The 20,926-nt window shown below is 36.4% G+C and overlaps 1 protein-coding gene across 1 annotated transcript in view; it reads left to right on the top strand.

The window, feature by feature from the left end:
• Positions 1-20,926, top strand: part of LOC109253709 (fibrous sheath-interacting protein 2-like) — a 72,229-nt gene that overhangs the window by 35,040 nt on the left and 16,263 nt on the right. Inside the window, 5 exon segments of the mRNA XM_053891971.1 lie at positions 1,319-5,981; positions 5,984-6,879; positions 6,881-10,247; positions 11,397-15,382; positions 15,384-20,240. Of these exon segments, the coding sequence (XP_053747946.1) occupies positions 1,319-5,981; positions 5,984-6,879; positions 6,881-10,247; positions 11,397-15,382; positions 15,384-20,240 (17,769 nt within the window).

Genomic DNA, 20,926 nt, shown 5'->3' with positions numbered 1-20,926 from the left:
CTTTCCTTTTTGATAAGTCTGGCTAGGGGTTTATCAATTTTGTTTATTCTTTCAAAAAACCAGCTTTTAGTTTCATTGATCTGTTCTACTGGGGGTTTTTTCCTATGTCTTTTTTTTTCAAAAAATTTTTCAATGTTTTTTTTTGAGAGAGAGAGTGAGAGACAGAGCATGAGTGGGGGAGGGGCAGAGAGAGAGGGAGACACAGAATACAAAGTAGGCTCCAGGCTCTGAGCTGTCAGCACAAAGCCCAATGCAGGGCTTGGGCTCATGAACCAAGATCGTGACCTGAGCCAAAGTCAGACACTCAACTGACTGAGCCATGCATGTACCCCGCCTATGTCGTTTATTTCTACTCTAATCTTTATTATCTCCCTTCTTCTGCTGGCTTTAGGCTTTATTTTCTGCTCCATTTGTAGCTCCTTTAGATGTAAGGTTAGGTTGTGTATTTGGGACCTTTTTTGCTTCTTGAGATAGGCCTGAATTGCAATGTACTTTCCTCTTAGGACGACTGCCTTTGCTCTATCCCAAAGGGTTCGGACTGTTGTGTTTTCATTTTCATTTCATTACATGTATTTTTTATTTCTTCTTTAATTTACTGGTTAACCCATTCATTCTTAATTTTTTTATGTTTGTTTATTTTTGAGAGAGATAGAAACAGAGTGTGAATGGGTTAGGTGCAGAGAGAGGGGGACACAGAATCTGAAGCAGGATTCAGGTTCTGACTGTCAGCACAGAGCCCAATGCAGGGCTAGAACTCACGAACTGCAAGATTATAACCTGAGCTGAAGTCAGACGCCCACCTGACTGAGCCACCCAGATGCCCCACCCATTCATTCTTTAGTAGGATGTTTTTTAGCCTCCATGTATTTTGAGGGCTTTCCAGTTTTTTTCTTGTGGTTGATTTGAAGTTTCATAGCATTATGATCTCAAAATATGCATGGTATGAACTTCCTCTTTTTGTATCTGTTGAGGGCTGATTTGTGACCCAGTATGTGATCTATTCTGGAGAATGTCCCATGTGCACTTGAGAAGAATGTGTATTCTGCTGCTTTAGGATGAAATGTTCTGAATATATCTGTTAAGGCCATCTGTCCCAGCCACTTGGCTATTTTTTTAACCAGGAAGCCATTTATGCTCAGCAATAAATGCTGAAAATCAAAGTTCCAAGTGATTTTGAATCAAAGGGAATCTTATTCAAAGAATAGATCGCAGCCACAGAGAATAAACCAACTTGAAATTAGATATTCTAAATAGATGTTTTGCTGTGTTCATTCTATACACCATTGCTGGATTCTAGCTATGCATTCTTTGATACAAGGAATTAAAGGTAGCACCTGTCCCTAAAAGAAATTCATATATGATTTCCCTTGTGTCCTGCTTACCTCCTTTCCAGGTAACTTCAGAAGAACTGAACAATATAATTCATAATATAATGACCTGGGTTGTGGCTGCAGTGACCAGTATATTATACCCAGCCATCACAAAATATGAAGAAAGGTTGCAAAATACTACATACCCATCGTCTGATGACTCTACCCTCTCTTCAAATAGTGCGAGTTGCTGTAGCACATGCAGTGAAATGCTTCTATATGAACTAAGTAAGGCATTTCAGGCAGAGGTCTGTACAGACACAGCTGACAGGTCACTACAGCAACCAGCAGCACCTGTAAGACCATCTTCTGCCCACAAAGAAAGAACAGTTATGGGAAAAACTCATCACAGGAAAAGACAACATAAAACCTCTGGACCACTGAGACCACTGAGACCTCTGGATAATGAGACCACTGAATCCCCCAAGATTAAGACCTGCAAATATGATAGTCACCTTTCTGCACTGATTGAAACAGGCACAAAGGAATCTAAAGATGGCTCAGAACACCCACTGTCTACTGATGAAAAAGCAAAAGTTGTAAAGGAGATGCAGGAGTTAAAGAATGTTTTTGATAACTTTAAATATCATCTAAAAGAGGAAACTGAGCTGATTTTAGAAAATACATTTCATGAAATGGTGTCTGAATTAACCCAAACCATCCCCATTCTTTCTTCTGTTACAGCCAAAGCTCTGGTTGACCAAACTGACACTGACAAAGGAGACTTACTCTCCAATGCCAATATCTCCTCAGCAGCTGCTGAAATTATGGAAAGTGTGCTTGAGAAGTTACAGTCTGCAGTTGAGAAAAAATGTATTGAAGTATTTGCACAAGAAAATTTGTCAGTTCACTTTAAATCAGACTTACCATCCAGTGGAGAACATTGCATTTCTCCAGAAGAAAAAACTCCAAAAGCTTCACTGCCTTATACTGTGGAGAACATGAGTGATATTGCAGAGGATATGGTTCATGTGATTTTAGAAAAGCTGAGGGCTCTTGCATCTTCTAAGCAAAATGAACTTGCTCATCTTGAAATCACAACTGAATTGGCTTATCAACAACACAGGGAAGATCCAATATATGTGTCCCTTCAAAGAGCCAGTAAAAGGAAATCCAGTGCTGAACCTGATGCAGCCAATTTGATTGGCCAAGAAGAAATACAAAATATAGTGTCAAATATTTTTTCCCAGTCCTCTCTGGTTGGTTATATACAGGAAGCAATCAGTACTATATTAAATTATATACGAATTGGACTTAATAATGAAAGGCTCATTGCAACTAAAGAAACAATGATCATCCTTCAGCTACTTGATGATATCTTGGCTCAGCTACATCAGAAACCACCAAAAACAGTTTTCCAAAAGAGAAGACACCCCAACCTAAGTAGTCCTTCTGGTACTGAAGAAGAGCACAGACTCACCAGCACTAGAGTAACTAATGATCCTAGATATGGATGCCTGTTTCCACCTATTAATGTTCTTGGCATGGTTCTTTATTCTGAAGATGAAGATAAAGAAATAGATAAGATTGTGGAAAATGTGCTGATTTCATCTATCAAAGGTGAAAAAGCAAAATTACAAGAACAGCTTCCTGATCACTGGTTAACAAGGGAAAATCCTGATTTAAAGTACAAAAGAAATATGAACTTACCTACAAAGTCTGCTTCTCAAGGCAAAGTAGCATTTCCCGACTGGGGATTAAAGACCGACCTTCCAGTTTTCAATAATAGGGACGTTTTTAATGATAATCCATGTTTGAATAATGACCTTTTGCTTCTGGGCCAACATGTAAAGCATCAAACACAAAAAGCCTCAGAAAATATAATTACAAGTATTTTAGCAGAGATGCTCAAAGACATATCTTGTGGGCCCTCTGGTCACCTAGATTATAAAAATGATAAGGAAGCTTCAGTTCTTACCTCAGGAAGCCCACAAGATCGGTCCTTTCAAGACTGGATGAACCAGATGTTCTCTGTGTCAGAAATCCAAAGAGTATCTCAAGAAATTGTAGATGCTGTATTAAAAATACTTTACATAGCTTGTAGTCACATTATCAGTCATTACTCATCAGTACATGAAAATTCTCTAGATAATGCTGACATACCAAATAAAGAGCCATTAGAAATATGGTTTGAGAGTAAAAGGAAGATGAAATTTTTATCTTTACTTGGCATAGACCCTACAAGAGATCCCTGGTTAGAACCTGAAGAAAGTGAATCAACACCTGAACCTATAGTTCACATTAGTGATAAGATCATCTATACAATTTTTAAGAAGCTAAAATCATTTATGTGTCCAAAATTGCAAAACTGCTTTAAACTAGAAAGCCATGCTGATCTTTCAAAGCCTGCACCTGACAGGAAACCATTTCAATCTCACCTTGGTACTTACACAACTAAAGTGGTAAAAATTGTTTTGGATGTAATACAGAAAGAACTGAAATATAATAAGAAAAATCTAAATCTTGGGAAGAGTGGCTCTCCCAGGGACTTTATAGATACAGGAGTTTTTGCTGACTATGAAAAGAAATTAGACTCTGTTGTCACAAGGCTAAATACTGACATTATGATAAATTCATTAGCAACTTGTATTTGTGAGTTGTTAAGTGGAAATACAGGTAAAAGCAATGTTATGCTCCCTTCAGATAAGCTAAGGTCTAAAATCTCACATGAAACTGCTGACATTGATCAACAATGTCATTGTCCTTGTATGCAAGAAGAAGTTGACAAATGTACCAGATTGCAAGTGTTAGATAGAATCGGGGATACCTTATATGACATGTTACATGAGCTCATAGGAGACCATCCATGTTCTCCCCCATCTGATGAACAAAATAGAGACTGGATCAATGAGAATTTGAGGACAACCACTGCACTGCAGTCTAATATTCAGCTCATTTCTCATACAATTCTAGAAGATATCATTAGAAAATTATGTAGTGTTGAAATGGATCACAGTTTCACAAATTCAGAATTTAAAGCTATCTCAGAGCATATTGATACTGACAGCCTATCATTTTCTTTGCTTATTGAGGAAATGAGCAGATGCTTTGACATAATCTCCAGCATGGTGTCCAGTATGATCCAGCCAGGTAGCAAAGAGGTGACTAACAACAAGGAAAATACAACTGCCCACAAAACACAGACCACAAAAGTAAAGCATCAAGATAAACTGGAAGTCATGGCTTCAGAGATCTTTGAAATGGTTTTTGCTAAATTGAAAGGGTTTGCCAATAGAAATTTAGAAATTCTGGGCACTACAATCAGTGGAAATAAAAAGAGCAACAAGAGGTACCGGGAAAGTGAAAGTATCAACATTTGTACAAACACACATGAAAGACAATTGCAGTCTGCTTTATATGTGCATGCAAAGAAAGTATCAAGTACTATTTTGAAGGCTATGCAAACGGAATTAAATGTGAGCTTGCCAAATTTTGAAACAGGTATGACCAAGCCACTACAGGAGAAAGAAATGCTTAAGAATCTAGTCAATTTAATTTTAGATGCAGGGCATCCACATAAGTTTAATGAAACTGAACCAGAAGAGCAAGGCATTGAAAATTACAGATACAGGCCAACCTATGGAAATTTTCTTCCTGGAGGAGCTGACCCAGAATCTTATCTAGAAGATCTTGCAGATATAGAGAAAGAAAGTGCTGGAGAGGAAAGACCATCAGAAGAAACTAAATCAGAATCTCTTAAGCAATGGTACCTAGAAAGAACATTTAAAAAAATTGAAGTAGAACTCAAAGAGCCAGGAAAGTCCCCAGTTGTGCCCATTATAAGAAATATTTTGAATGAAATTTTTCAGAATCACTTAATTGATCAATTAAATGTGCTTACTCTCTCCCAGTCTCATTTATGGGACATTCCTCATGCTGGCAGTAAGCCATTTGCTCAAAAATCAATTCAGTCTGTGGATAAAAGAATGGATCTTTTAGTGTCTGAAGCAGATGTAACTGTTGTTGTAGCTAATATTGTTAGAACCATACTTAAAAAACTTTATTCTGCAGCCATGACAGATAGAAATGCAAATGAAAATAGATATAACACTATCACCTGCTTGGCAAATATCTCTTTTCCTGAACATTACAGTGGGGAAAAGTCCTCTGCTCATTCTACCACACTGGACAGAAATCCAGGTACATTTCAGTCCACACTCAGTAGTGGTAAAATAACCAAAATGAATGTAGTTGAAGATATTATACAGTCAGTATTAACAAATCTAGAAATGTTTGCTACTTCCAAAGTAAAAGCTCTCTTTTGTCCTCATATCAATCTCACAGTTCCAATAGCTTTGCCTCTACAGCACGATGAGACTGCTTTAAGCCAACCATGGCTATCCACCAAAGATTCATATTCTGATGATCAATGTTCCTGTTGCTCAGTGGATCATAACAAGTCTGGAGAGACCACCTCAATATGTCACCCGACTGCCTGTAAATTAAATAGATATGCAACAGAAGTGGCTAGACTAATTTTACAAGGAATCAAACAGAAGTTAGATAAAGAAATGGAAAATCCAGTCTTAGCTCATAATATTGCGGTTTCTGACAGGAACCCAAGTCAGACTGTCAACACAGTATTAAGTATTATGTCTACTAAAGGTAAATATAAAAAAACACATTTGACAGAGCGATTGATCTAAGTTGGCCAGAAGATATTGTTGAAAGGCTGTTCAATAAAAGCGATTATCGAAAAAAACTTCAACTTCAAATACTAGATACCATTGAGGGTATCTTAAGTGACATTTGCGAGAAAACACTAGATGAGAATAATGTCCTACTTGCTGAATCCACTCTTAATAAATGTAATATAAGTGGGAAACATTTAGAAGCAAACTCTGAAACAAACGCCAAGTGTGCAAATAAGGCTGTTCCAATGCTTTTAGTTCCTAAGTCTTGTGTCGCTATGATTTCCAGTGATATGGTGAATATTGTTCTTCAAAGTCTCACTTCTGCTATCATGCTTGGTGTAAATGCAAAGGATTCTATTTCTCCAAAATTGCCCCTGATGTTTTCTGGTGTATGTCCCAAATCAGAGCATCAACAATCTCCTGTTATGGACCGAGTGAATGAAGGGAAAAGGGAGATACATCCATTTGCAAGAAAGGGAAGATATGTACAGCTGAAATCAGTCTACTCTGATGATAATCAGACAACTGTACTTAAGAAACAAGATGCCAAGAAATATGCTTCTGACCCATGTGAAGAAAATGCTCACTTCATTACTAAAACCATTTTGAATAGATTAAAATCTTTTGCCACAGAAAGAATAGATTTTCTACTTACTCTTGATAGTCAGACTAGAGAAAAACCATATGTTTTCCCAGAACTTACAAATTATAAACAAAACGACAGTCTATTTCTTGAAGCAAACCAAATGCCATCAGATGTGAGTATCCCAAAAATCTCAACAGCCAGAACCATTCTTGGTCAAGATGTCACAGATTACACATTTGCTAAATATAGGGAAAAACATAGACCTTCAATTCATATATCACAAGGTAAGTCTTAGGGAATATGCTGACATAATTGCAAGTACCATTTTGATGCTTATAAAAAATGACATAGATTTAGAAATCCAAAAGATGTATTCATATCCAAACAATACCTCATTCCAAGAAAACATAATTGTGAGTGAAACTGTCAACAACATCTTCAATAGTTTACATGATAAAATATCTTTAAAGGCAAATAGGCTTTACTCACAGCAGAACCCTAATCTATTTACACAACTAGCTGTACAAAATGAAATATTGCCTGGTCAAAGAAAGATGGAAGACAACACTGAACTATCTCTTTTTTCAAAATACCCACATCAAAACCAAACTCTATCAGAAGCAGAAAACCTGAGAAGGGTTTTGGAAGAGATATTTAAAAATGGAGAATCTAGACAGGAAAAAACTGCTTTGTTAAATGCAATTAATGAAATTTTAAAGAAGGTATATCAGAGGGTAATGGAAGACATAGGCCATTGCCCTCCATGTAATGAACTCCCCCACTTTACATCTGATTCTAAAATTAAAACATCAATAGCAGCACACAAAAAACCCTTGCAGTCATATATAAGCAGTGTTGCAAATGACATAGTAGAAAGTGTTTTTGGAAAAATGTTCTCAATAGTTATGACATCCTTATATGAAAACAATAAGGTCAGGGGAGAACTGGAAGCATCTGGCAGTGATGAATTACTGGTGAATCCATCATACTTTCAAGGCTTGAAACAAGCAGAAAGAAGTGTTCCCCCCGAACATGTGATACTGCAAGTTTGCCCTTCTACAGGCATTAGAAGCATGACTTCTTTGGAAAACACCTTACTGCAAACTTCTCCATTGCAAGTGGGTGAAGAATTGGCCCAAAAGGTTCTCAAAAAGATCACAAATTTTGTTTTACAAAACCTAGAAGAGAATTTGTCCCCTAAAGATCAATCTGATGAAATGCAATCTCTGAGGCCATGCAGTTCTAAAGCTAGTTCCAAAGGCAGCCCTAATGCGAGTTTTAAAACACACTTTAAAGCAAAATCAAAAGTTCTCTCTTTGCCTAAATTTGGAACAAAACCACACCTAGAACCTAGTGGTGCTAAAGCCAAAAACAAGACCAAGTTAAGTCCTAGAGAGAAGACTTTAAGAGGCAGTCAGTCCAATACTGGCATTGGTCTGCCATACCTGCTATCAACAGGGGATGCTAAAAACTCCTTAGTGAGAAAAAAACTCCCCACTGCGGAACTAAAAATGTATGCCAAGGATATAGTAAGCAATATTCTGGAAACAATTGTAAGTGAATTTCAAAAGATGAGGCAAAATAGGCTAATGGTAAATATAAACACTTTAACTTCTGATCAAATCTTGACAGCAAGCAAAATAGTTAATGCAGTTTTGCAAGGATCATATGCTACAAAGAACAACAAGTTGGCCAGCCAAACAAAAGGCTCATACTCGCATGATCTCAAACTTTCACAGACAAATTTTAGGGAAATCTCTCTTGCAAATCCAGAAGCCCATTTGTCTTTGGAGAATGTTTCTTCGCAGCTAGAGAAAGTCTTTTCTAAAGAAGATATTTTTAAACAAATGCTTGATAAATGGCAAACAGAATCAAATGACATAGAAAATGAAAAATATAAGCTATTGATGATAGCTGAGACTGTTTTGAATGAAATTTCAATGAAAACAAAAGAATTAGAACAATCTGTTTCACTTTTAAATTTGTCACTTCTTGATGCTTGTGAAAGCAGGTACAACTTTAAAAAAGCTGCCTTTAGAACTGCGGGTTCCCAAGTACAAATTAACATATTTGGTCAGGAAATTGTTAAAAAGCTATTTGAAAAATTAGAGGTGTACTTCATGACTCAGATGTTCATAACAGATGGTGAAGAGATGCTAGAAAGCAAGAAAGAAACTACTACTAGAAATCAAGGTGGCTCCTTAACAACAAACATCCTCAACAGTGTACCAACATATAACACAAAGTTGAAAGACAAAATATTTGGGGGTTCTAGCCACCAAATTGCTCAAGAGATCATGGAAGGGGTTCTGAACACCTTAGAATCATTTGCAGACCTACAGTTTAAACATATCTCTACATATGCTTTTTCTGAAATTGTGAAAATACCTATTGAAAACTTTGTTGCTGTCCAACAGAAGCCATTAATGAAAACGATATTGCCCAAGTTACAACAACTGAATATGTTTCCTGATGAATCTAAATCAAGTAGTATGATCTCCCAGGAGAACATGAAGACGACCCTTCGACAGCTTCACTCATTCCATTCAGAACTGTTTACTTATACTGCTAATACTGTCAATAACATGCTTGGTGTAATTAAGAACAAGCTAGACAAAGAAAAATGCCAAATGGAACCATCTTCAAGTCAGATCATCAGCACACTGATGGACCAGTGTACTCATTTCTATGAATCTATGATAAAAAGCCATGCAAAGGAAAATCTGCTCCAATTAGCTGAAAATGCCAACACTGCCAATTGGCACAAGTTTGTAACTGGGATGGGAATGTTCACTTCAAAGTCAAAGGGAGTTAGCTGTGGGGATGATCTTCCACAAATCCCTGGCTTGTATTTTTATTCAGAGGAAGATAGAAAAGTAAAGGATAAGATTTCCTCAAATCTATCTTCATATGTCAGATACTCTGCAGGTGATACACCTAAATCCAGAAAGCCATTGGAAGGGCTTGAATCAGAACTTAAACCATTATATTCTAGAAGTGAAGGCCAAGGCCTCAGCCATTTTGATCAAGCCACGAAAGGAAACAGCTCTCTCCCAGAAGGCAGCATCTTACAAAAACCATCTCAGAAATCTGGTGACTCTGTGCAAGCAGCACCAGAGCACTCCACATCCTTCATAGAAATGGAAGAAGGTGAAAATCAAAGAGTTCATCACTGTGAGTTCCCAAAACCAGTTGTTAAGCTAAACCAAAAACAGACAACCATTTCTCCACCCAAAATATGTGTAGCTGAAGAAAATATTGTCAATACGATGCTGTTGAGTTATGGCCTCTCAAGTCAAACCCCACAAACTAATGAAAGTATAGAAACAATGAAGCCATTTTTTGTATCAAAGGAAAAGCCTTTGTCTCTAATGTCTGAAGAACAAAAGGATAATAAAAGCTTGCTTAAAATATGGGAAAAAAGAATCAGCTCTAAAACCAAAGAAGAAAACAGAAGCCTTATAGCAAGTGTAGACAATTTTACTTTCCTGGAAAAATGGAAAGATAAGTACCAAATATTAGAAAAAATAGCACCTCTTGAAGAGGCTGAAGTCATTGCTTTTGCAGATCAAGAACTGGGACCACAGGAAATCCATTTAGTAGCAAGATATGTTACTACAGCTGTGGTCACACATTTCAAGAACTTTGAAGCCAGAGGTGAGTGAGGAATGACTTATAAAGAATTGGCATCATTTTAGAAAAAAAAAATCCATGAGTTTTGTTTCACCTCTCACATCCAAGAAGCTGCATCCATTGCTTCTCTGAAAGTAATCTTGGATTTGGGGTGGCTGATTGTGTGTTTTTCAACTGGTCAGTATGCTAAAAGGAAAAAAAATGTTGATACATTTACATAAGTTTTATTTGGAGGAGTGTTGTGCAGTTTTCACTATCAACAGATGAAACTAAATGGGCATAATTTAAAGTGATATATTTTGTTGGGCATGAGGTATCACTAGGACACGATGAAACCAGTTGTCTTTCTTGGGATATACAGTTGCTCTAAAGGCAAATTCCCAAACATAAGTTCAAAGAGGATTTTTCTTTTTATGTGTTTTTTTAAAAGAATGATTTCTTAAATTATAGTCAGACTTTCCATACATAGACTGTAATGATCCAACTTATTTTTGATATATACAGTTAGTCTTTGCAATTATTGATGATAGAGTTTACAAGAACAGTGGCATCAAACTTGTTCTGTTCATGTGCCACTATTCTGACTTAAGCTCTTTTTTAAGTACAATACTCTAAACCCATGCTTACAAATAGGATATATGCACTCCCTTTTTATGAATGCTTACATGCATATTTTTGGGTTGAACCGTATAAAATAGCCATTTTTGTGTGTCAAAAACTGTCAAATATCAGCAGTTTCATTCAGTTCAATTTACTGTATACTATAGAGTCACAAACTGGATAATTAGCTAAACAGCTGAAAATGTTTTCAAGAATAATATGAGGTCTCTAGTTATCACTGGAATCACTCTAGGGCATTGCACCTAAAGTTGAAAATCATTTCTCTGCCCCAAGATTTCCAAAAGCTAGAAATATGTTTATACAAGAAAGAAACAAATACTTACAGATCTGAATTCTGTTTGGCCATTTTCTTAACTTCCTGGTGGAAGTAAAGTCCCACATGTGGGAAATAGAGATTTGAATAAAACTCAGTTCCTTCCTTGACTAGGTTTTTCTATTTCTTGACTGAGGTACCCCCAAGGTAAAATTCGTGTATAAAATATTGTTAGTATTTTGAATGCTCAACATTTTCCCTTAATGCATGTTAAAAATAGTAACGTTTTCTATTTTAAGGTCCTCTTGATGAAAAAGTATCTGTTGTTTCCACACCGTTAAGGAAAAAATATGAATCAAAGCAGCCTCTAAAAGACATTAACTATGATTCTTCACTTTATCAATTTTGTGAACATCTCACTGAACTGGTTATTTCCTATATAATTTCAAGCATTTATGACTGTACTGAAGATGGTGAAACAAAGCAGAAATTACTGGAAAACCAAGATGCAGCATTTAGCAAGGTTATTCTAGTTCATTCACAAGTGTTTGCAAGTTGGTCAATTTCTGTCAGAGGACTTGCTTTAAACATTTCTGAAATTATTATTCAAATCCTTATTAATAGTGACATTTTAAAGGAAGACATTACACAACAAGTGGTTTCTGTGAAAACAAAATATATTTACTGCCCAAGAGTAGCTGCGGCTGACTTCGGTGATCTCTTTCAGGATCTCTTAATAGGAGTGATCCATGTTCTGTCCAAAGAAATAGGAATAAAGCATCAGCATGGCAGCAGAGGAAGAAACAAGCCACTCTCCATGCTTAAAAGCCATAGTTTGCCCATTTGCAACAAAACCAAAACTATGAAAAGACAGACAGGCCCCAGAGGTTGGGAGTCAACTCCTACTCAACAAATTAATCAGCTAGTACAGAAAAATAAACTAAACTCACTGGCATGTAAGTTAGGCACTCTGGCTGGTAGCCTAAAAACTCATGGATCCAAGGAGGTAGTCAATAAAATTTTCAATATTGTTTTCAATTTGTTTTTGCCAGATGAATGCCCAAGTTGGGACATGAATTCCAATAAAATACCAAGAAAAATGCTCCTATCTTCAAATAATCAGCAAAGCCTTAGAATACCTAAAAATAACCCAGGACTCTCCCCCAAATCAGCTTTTCTTCTGAATGTTGTATGTGAGAAACTTATTAGAATACTTTTGGAAGAATGTACAGCCAACAACTTCCTTACAGATAGCCCTCCTTCTGATGAAATTTCAGTAGAAGGTCAACTGTTCAACATACTACAAAATGTAGAGGATTATTGCAGGGAAACTATGGACTCTGGTTCACCATTTGAAGAATATGACATGTCAGACCTTTTGGAAGATCTGGCAGAAATAAATCAAGAATCTATGCTTAGTATTACTTCCCATACCTTGGTAAAATCCTTAATAGAAAAACTGTCATGTGGTATACATCAACCTCCCAGAAGTCCACTTTTTACAAGCAAGAATTTAACGTATAGTACTAGAGAAAGACTCCCTAGCTTCCCCAAAGGAAAAAGGCCAGAATTAAAAGAATCAAGACTGGGTAAACACTCTGTAAGATTCATGAGTTATGACAGCAAGCATTTGACAGAACCACTGAATAATCCCAGGGTGGTACATTCCAAAACACAAGTCCAATTTTGTAAGCAATTTTCAGGAAAATTCCCTCCTCTACCTCCTCTTCAAAGACCAGGTAAAAAAGAATTGAATGCAACAGCCATTCTTAACATGAAACATCCAGAATGCATGTACACAGGGGTTTACTCTGCCACATTTCTGGAGGAAATAATTGCAGACATTTTCCTTAATCTCTCTACCTCATTGCAGGGCAAAAATGTAAACATCACTGAAGCTCAGCTCAATGAGATAAATATATTAGATGTCAACTCTGTAGTGAATGAATTTAACAATGCTCGAATCACTGTTTTACGGGATGTTGAAGAAAGGATATGTTTTCCATCAATCAATAAAGAAACTGTTAGAAAGATTGTTGACTCAGTTAATAATGATGTTTCATGGGAATATGCATTACAAGTTACCAGTGGCCATCATCTGACACATGCTACCACCTCAATAGCAGAACAGATAACTAATGGCATATTGAAAAAGAGTGTAGACTACCAGCTCCCATTGTGCTTTGTAGGAAAGATCATGCTTAATTCATATTACCCTCTTAAAGCTGAAAATATATTGCAGAAACTTCAAAACAACCTGAGAGAACTTAATTACCAAGGTCAACATTCAGCGGGCTATACTACCATATTATCACACTCATTTTTAGAAGATGTCATCAGAAAGTTATTATTTCAGCTCATTTCTCCACCCTGCAAGGCTTCTTGCTTTGGAAAGAAGTATTTAATGACTTCAGATTTTAATGAGATGCCCACCTGTATAATAAATAAGGTTTTGTTAGCCATTTCAAAGCATAAGATTTGGCTCACTAAATATAATTGTCAACATCTATATACAGAAAAAAACCTTCAAAATATGGTGGAGTCTGTTTATAATAATGTTTTACAAATATCTGACTCTCTTGTGTCAATACAGAAAAGTATAGTAAGCCAAAGCCCAGTTATGCTTGACCGAATGGCCAGTCTCATTATTCAAGAGATTATTGACAATCATCTTCAACCCTTCTTGTGTGGAGAGAGCTTACCTTGTTCAATGACTCCATTGGATGAAATATCAAATATGGTTAAAGGGGTTCTCAGTGAGGTCACAGAGTCACATAGACCTCTGAAGCCATCATCACTAGGTATGGACTTTTATCCTAATGCATTTGTAGAAGATATTGTTGCCGGACTATTATCAAAGGTCTTTAATCCAAAATATAACACTGAATATGAACTGGATAAAATGACCCAAAAAGTAGTAAACTCAATAAATAACCATTTTAACCAAGCTAAAATCTGCATTCTTCGTGATGACCAAAAACAGTCTTTCCCCACTGTAGATACAGACACTGTGGATAAACTCATCAATTCAGTTTATGAGGACGTTCTGAAACAGCATGGGCTAGCCCCTGAGGTTGACAGTGAAGAACTCAAAAGCAGTGATATTTTTGCAGAAAATGTTGCCAATTTAATTGTGGATGCTATTTCTGATTATCTTTTTCACCCACTGTTTTCTGGGGACTTGTCAGCTTCCTCCTATGCTACTTTAACAGCAGAGAACATTATTCAGAACATCTTTAGTGACAGCAGTGAAACTACCAAGTCAAGCCAGCATCTATCTCCATCTAACACCTTGCTGCCATACACATTTTTAGAAGCCATAATTAGAGTACTGTTATCTAGAATCTTTCCTTCTACATCTAACATGGTTCCATGCAGTGAAACCCCAAAAGGTAGATTAGGAATTAATTGCAGTGAAATCTCTTCAAAGCTAATCAGTGATATTAGGATGAAAATTTCCCAACATGAAATTCGATTTTCAAAAGATGAAGAAACCAAATCTACTTATTCAGAGGATGATGCTCAGCATCTTGCTGATTCTGTATTAAGAAATATCTTGCAAAATTCTGGGTCTAAAGAAGCAGTTGAGCATGATATCACAAACAGTAACAATGTTCTTATTGACAGATTAGCAGGTTTTATCATTAAAAATATCTGTCAGCAGCATCTCCATCCATTTGTGTATGAAAAGTCATTACTTCCTCCATCATATACACATTTTGATGATATGAGAAAGCAGCATGTTTTTGTTGGTGTTTACTCCTCAGCCTTTTTGGAAGATGTAATCACTGGGGTTTTAAGCAAAATATTCCACAGGGTGTTAGGTATTGTGCAAACAAACTCAATAAGAGATTCAGGAAAAGAACTGTTGGCAACAGCTGAAAAACTCATATATTTGATAACGGAAGAATTCTCAAAAGCTCAAGTTAGCATCCTAGAAAATGCAAAGGAACAATTGTGTTTGCCACCAGTACACAGAGACATAGTGATCAAAGTCATTGACACAGCATATAGCAAAGTTTTACAAGAATATGAACTGGGACCTGATAAAGGCTTTCTTGAGGATACAAAAACATTGGCTGAAAGGGTAACTAAAATTATACTGGCTGAAGTTTTTGATTTCCAAATTCATCCAGATTTTATAGCAAAGCTGCCTTTTAAATCATATTCAAGACTCAATGCTGATGTTTTGATAAAGAGAGTTCATTATGCTATTAGTAAATCAAGACCCCGAAGACAGACCTATACAACATATACCACTGTATTATCACATACACATTTGGAAAAAAATAGTCACTCAGGTTTTATCTCAGATAAGTCCATTGAACTGCAGTGCAGAAGACCCGGATTTTTTGCAGTCAGACTTCAGCAATGCATTTGTGAGGCTGATTGGTGAAACTATGTCAATAATTTCTAAACATGCAATATGCATTATTAAACATGGAAATGAAAAACAAAATGTGGCTTCAAAGAAAGACATCCAGGCTATGGTTGAGGCCATTTACACTGATATTTCTCATTCAAGTCTATACCAATCTCTTACAAAAGATAAAGAAGGCATGAATAATATACCTATTACAAAAATAGCAAGTTATATAATAAAAGAAATATTTAACCATCATTTTGAGTCATTTTTATCTGGAGATAAAACTTTTCCTTCAGGTACAGTGGGTCAAACTTATCAACAGAGAGCAACAGATCCTGAACAAAGAGAATTATTGTTTATTGTGAATTCAGCTGTCTTTTTAGAGGATGTAATTTCTGAGCTTTTATGCAGAATCCTCTATGTATTCTCACATAATGTCTTGGCTGCTGAGAACCCATGTAAAGCAAAAGCCAACATAACTAACGTTGTTACAACATTAGTAAAATCAATTGTGCTGGAATTCACCATGTCAGAAGTTTTAGTTGCAGATCACTTGGATGAAAAACTGTATTTTTCAGAAGGATATAAAGAAATGGTTAAAAAAACTGTCAGCCTAATTTACAAAAAAATATTAGATGATTATAAATCTCTGATTCATATTTATAGAGCTATACAAAGTGATGCTGTTAGTTTTGGGGAAAAAATAGGTTATTTGCTATTAGAAGAAATTTATGATTATCAAGTTGAGTCATTAGTTTTGGGAGAATTAGCAGCTTATTCCTATTCCTCCCTCCAAGATGAGAACATCATCAGAAATGTGCTTGACACCATCAACAATGATAGCCATGTTGTGCCATCATGTATGACTGTATTTCCATGTTCCCTTTTAGAAGATATTATTTACAAGCTTCTAGCACATATATTCCCTTCATTCGAGACTGAAACTGAACTAAATGAGAAAGAGGTGCCACCAGATTATGAGTTTGTGAATGCAGCTTCAAAACTGACTGATGAAATTATAACAGAAATTTCTGAACATGAAATTAGACTTGCCACAGCAGAGGAGCATGTGGAAAGTATGAAGTTAGGGGCAACTGAGAACTTTATTGACTCCATATGTAATAATATTATGAAAAAAATTAAATTAGAAGATGAAACACAGAGCAATACATGCAAAAAGGGAGACTCATTCCTCAAGAGAATAGCTGGTTTTATTATGAAAGAAATTGTGGACCACCATCTGCAGCCATTTTTACATGATGAAGAATCACCTCCCTATGACTTACCCAAAAATGACCACATCATTGAACTCTTAGAACTTGATAAAGAAAACAAACAGCCCTTCCCACAGGCTTCTGTGTATTCTGCTACATTTTTGGAAGATGTCATAATTGACCTTGTTCACAAATTTTATACTCTCCCAAGTATTGCTGAAAACCCTAAGGACAAAGAGATATCAGAAGAAAACCTCATGGGCATGGCTATAAAATTTGCAAATGCCCTGATTGGGGAATTTCAGAAAAGTAAGATTAAAGTCCTAGCAAATGCTGGAGAAATGTTTTCTTTTCCACCAATAGATAAAGAGACAGTCAATAAAGTATCTGATTCTGTATACAGTGAGGTCATGGAAATGTATGGATCTAACGATGTTCAGAAAGATGATGGAAGTAACATTGTTATAGAGATGATAGCTGCTTTAGCCAAAAAGGCAATCTCTGCTTTCAAGATTCAACCCCTTTTTTCAGGAGACTGGTCTTCCACCTTCTTTTCATTTCTAAATGTGGATAACATCATCCAAAGAGTTCAACATCTACCATATAATAACTTTACAAAAATAAACAGAAGCTTGAAGAACCACCCAGTTTCTTCACTAGAACAGTTATCTACACTTACTTCTCTGACTTCAGGCCTGAAAGATGTAATGGACACTTTGGAAATAGGTAGAGGAGCACTTCATGGAAAGGGGAATTTCAAAAAGGAGGACACATCTATGAAAATAGGCAGCATCCATGAGCCAACCTGTACCACTATACCTAGCATTATGAAGGGTGAATTAACTACCCTAGCATCAGGGTTAGTTGGAGGTGTGGCAAATAAAAAGAAAGGGGTTCTAAGAAAATCCCCAAACCCCCTACATGATAAAGCAGCATATGTAACTCAAGAGGATGGCAAAAATTTTGCCCAGCCTGCCTTAACAAATTCAGCTAAAGAGAATGTTCCTGCAAAAGAGGAAGAGAATGAGAAAACTAAAGATAAAGAGATTGAAAGTAAACCAGACAGTCCATCAGAAAATAACCCCAGGTTTTTTCCTGCTAACTTTTTAGAAAATGTTATCTCTGAAATAGTTAACAGATTGATTTTTAATTCCTCACTGGGTACAGATGCTGCATGTCAAAACGTAACCAATAATGTAGATCAAGCTGAGGTCTATGACACAGCTATGAAACTCATTGATTCTCTGTTAAAAGAGTTTTCAGATGCTCAAATTAAAGTGTTAAGCCCAGGTCAGGTTGGTCAGTTCCTCCCACCTGCAGATAAAGTTTCATCTGTTCACAATGTACCTCTCAGGCAAAAAGAGCCATCTGTGGATAAAGCACCTCCCCAGAAAAAAATGGCACCTGCAACTAAAACACCTTTTTCAGATGAGGCACCTTCAATGGCTAACATACCATCAAGTGATAAAATGTTGGTCAATAAGATTGTTCACTCCTCTATATGCAATATTTTGCAGGAATATAGATCTCAAGACTCCATTTATAAGGACATAAATAGTAATGGTGAAAATTTAGTAAGAAAGCTAGCTAATGCAGTAATAGAAGAAATTTTGCAGCATCAGCTCAACTTGCTACTTTATGATGAGGTTCCAGCTGCAGCATGTTTGCCTCTAGAATCTAAGCAGGTTATGATAAAGGTCCATAACGTAGTCCAAACAGCCTGCAAAGAATGTCAAACATCATCACCATATACCATAATGCTACTTTGCGAATTTTTAGAAAGTATAATTTCTTCTCTCCTATCAAAAATTTTCTCAACAGTATCCAATGCTAAAACAGGAATATCTGAAGATAATTTGTACGCAGAACTGGATTTCCTTCAAATGAAGTTAGTAGGTACAATTATGGCAGAGATCTCCAAAGATGAAGATATGATTGTACATTATGTAGAATCCTTACATCCTAATGATGATGAAATTATTCAATTGGTTGTTCAGACAATTTATAATAATCTATTGCCACAGTTTGGATCTCAAGAGAGCATACAAAATTGTGTCAGCAGTGGTTGTAAAATCCTTTCAGAAACCATAGTTAATTTAGTTATACAGGAAGTGGCTGGCAGCCAGTTGCAGAACTATTTTTCTGGAGAGCTAACACATCAATGTATAGAAGTTGACAATGTTGTTGAAAATATCCTTAAAGATGTTATCCAAACCACTGAAGTTCCCCAGCCTCAGCCATCCTGGGCTTACAAACTGCCTTTTAACATAATAGAAGAGGTTGCTGTAATTTTTTTGTCAAAGCTTTTATCTATGTTTCCAAAAGTGGATAAGAAACAAAACAATTCTCTAAATGCTGAAATGCAAACAATAATCTCAAAAATCTTAAACTCATTCCAAGAACATCTCTCTAAAAGTCAAATTATTATAGTGCCACAGGCCAAAGAATCACCCACTGTATCTTTAGCAGATAGTACAACTATTGAAAAAGTGGTTACTTCTGTCTATAACAGTGTTTTAAGGCGCTCTGGCTCTCATATTTCAGTGTATAAAGATTTAATAGGTAAGAGCAATGTTCTCTCTGATATAATAGGATTTTTAATGGTGAAGGAAATTTCCAATTCAGAATTTCATCCTCAAGTAGAAGGAGAAACATCAAGTCCAGAGTTGGTTCTGGAAGCTGTCAAAATTATGGAAAAGGTGGTTAAGATTATTGATGGCCTCAAGTCAAGGAAAAAGCCTTCAACCAAAAAAGAGACTGTGTTAGATGCCAGGTTTTTAGAGGAAACCCTGGCCTTGTTCTTGGCTAAACTAATAAAGTTGCCAAGTGCCTCAAGCAAAAATGCTAAAGAATTATCAAAGTCTGAGGTAAATAAAATTGCATCTCAATTGACAAAATCTGTGACAGCTGAAATTTCCAGAAATAATATTAGTGTTGTAGCTACTAATCCTGAAGAAAACTTTTTAAATCCAGAAAGTATAGAAATTATTTCTCAGATGGTCGATTCTATTTATAATCATGTACTACAACAATCTGGAACACATGAAGAACTTTATTATGACATGAAAGGTACAAACAATGTCTTCTCTAAACAGGTAGCTTCTTTAATCATCAGTAAAGTTTCCAGTTGTCCATTAGAAACAATTAGCCCACAAGATTCACAGGCTGATCTCTTTGGCGATTTGGATGTTGGTCGAATTGTTGAAAAGGTGCATGACCATGGTGTTAAAAGAGGGCCTGAGCTAGAGCAAAAAGAATTAGGTCAAGATTTAAGCAAAGAGGAACTTCCAATTAAAATAATTCCTCACCGTGGGAAACAACCAATCAATATTGATCCAGACATTGTTGCAGAACACTTAGGAGTCATTTCTATAAAAACACAACCTCTTGAGAGACTGCAGATGGAGTGTTTAACTAGAACTGGACATAGCATTGAAGCACTGAGAAGAATGGCAATAAGTGGGAGGAGTCACTCAGTGGACACACCTGATGCAGGAAAGGGAAAGAAAGAAAGACGCGTCTCATTGGATGAAGGGGGACGACTGAATATAAAGCCATTAGAGGTAAGTGCTAAACACAATAGTGAAAAGAAATGAGTAGTTACTGAGACCTACTTGTCTTGTGATTTCCTTCCTCAGGTAGGTCTATGGGAATGCATTTGTAAAATATGGTCAATTTTCTCTTGTCCAGCCCAGTAGAATTGGACATTGATTCATCCAATTCCCTGCTTCCCTGGGACTCACCCCATCAGCAGTGTGGCTCAGTGTAAAGGTGGCAGGCTATTTTCCATTAGCCAGTCAGACTAAACTGCCATTTCTTGAAGAATGGGAATACGGGGAAATACCCTTAACAGTAAACAGGACTGACTGGAATTGTAGTCCTCATTTGGCAACTCGGAAGAAACGTGATTTTTATAATCCCCACAATTCTTTTTTTATGGATGTGCATTATCATAGTACTGCACGGGTCCAAAAGGGCCAGTTAGAATAACAGGTAAACCTGTTAAAGATTGAAATCTTCAAACTTAAGGCTTCACAGTAGTATTGATTTTACTTAGAAACTTTCATCAACAAACATCAGGCTGCAAGCTCTTTAAAGTTTATTTGTTTCTTCTCATTTTGTGTTCATTACATAACATTTTCCCAGTTTCCTATATTCATACACACTTAGGAGGTGCCCAGTTTCTTTCCTATTGTACCCTTGTTCTAGACACAGTTGTCTTCATGCTTCTGGTTTTATGAACTAGTTT

Source organism: Panthera pardus, unplaced genomic scaffold (genome assembly GCF_024362965.1).
Source record: "Panthera pardus isolate Hobbes unplaced genomic scaffold, ASM2436296v1 HiC_scaffold_27, whole genome shotgun sequence".
NCBI lineage: Eukaryota > Metazoa > Chordata > Mammalia > Carnivora > Felidae > Panthera > Panthera pardus.
This window is presented reverse-complemented; position numbering and strand designations above follow the sequence as displayed.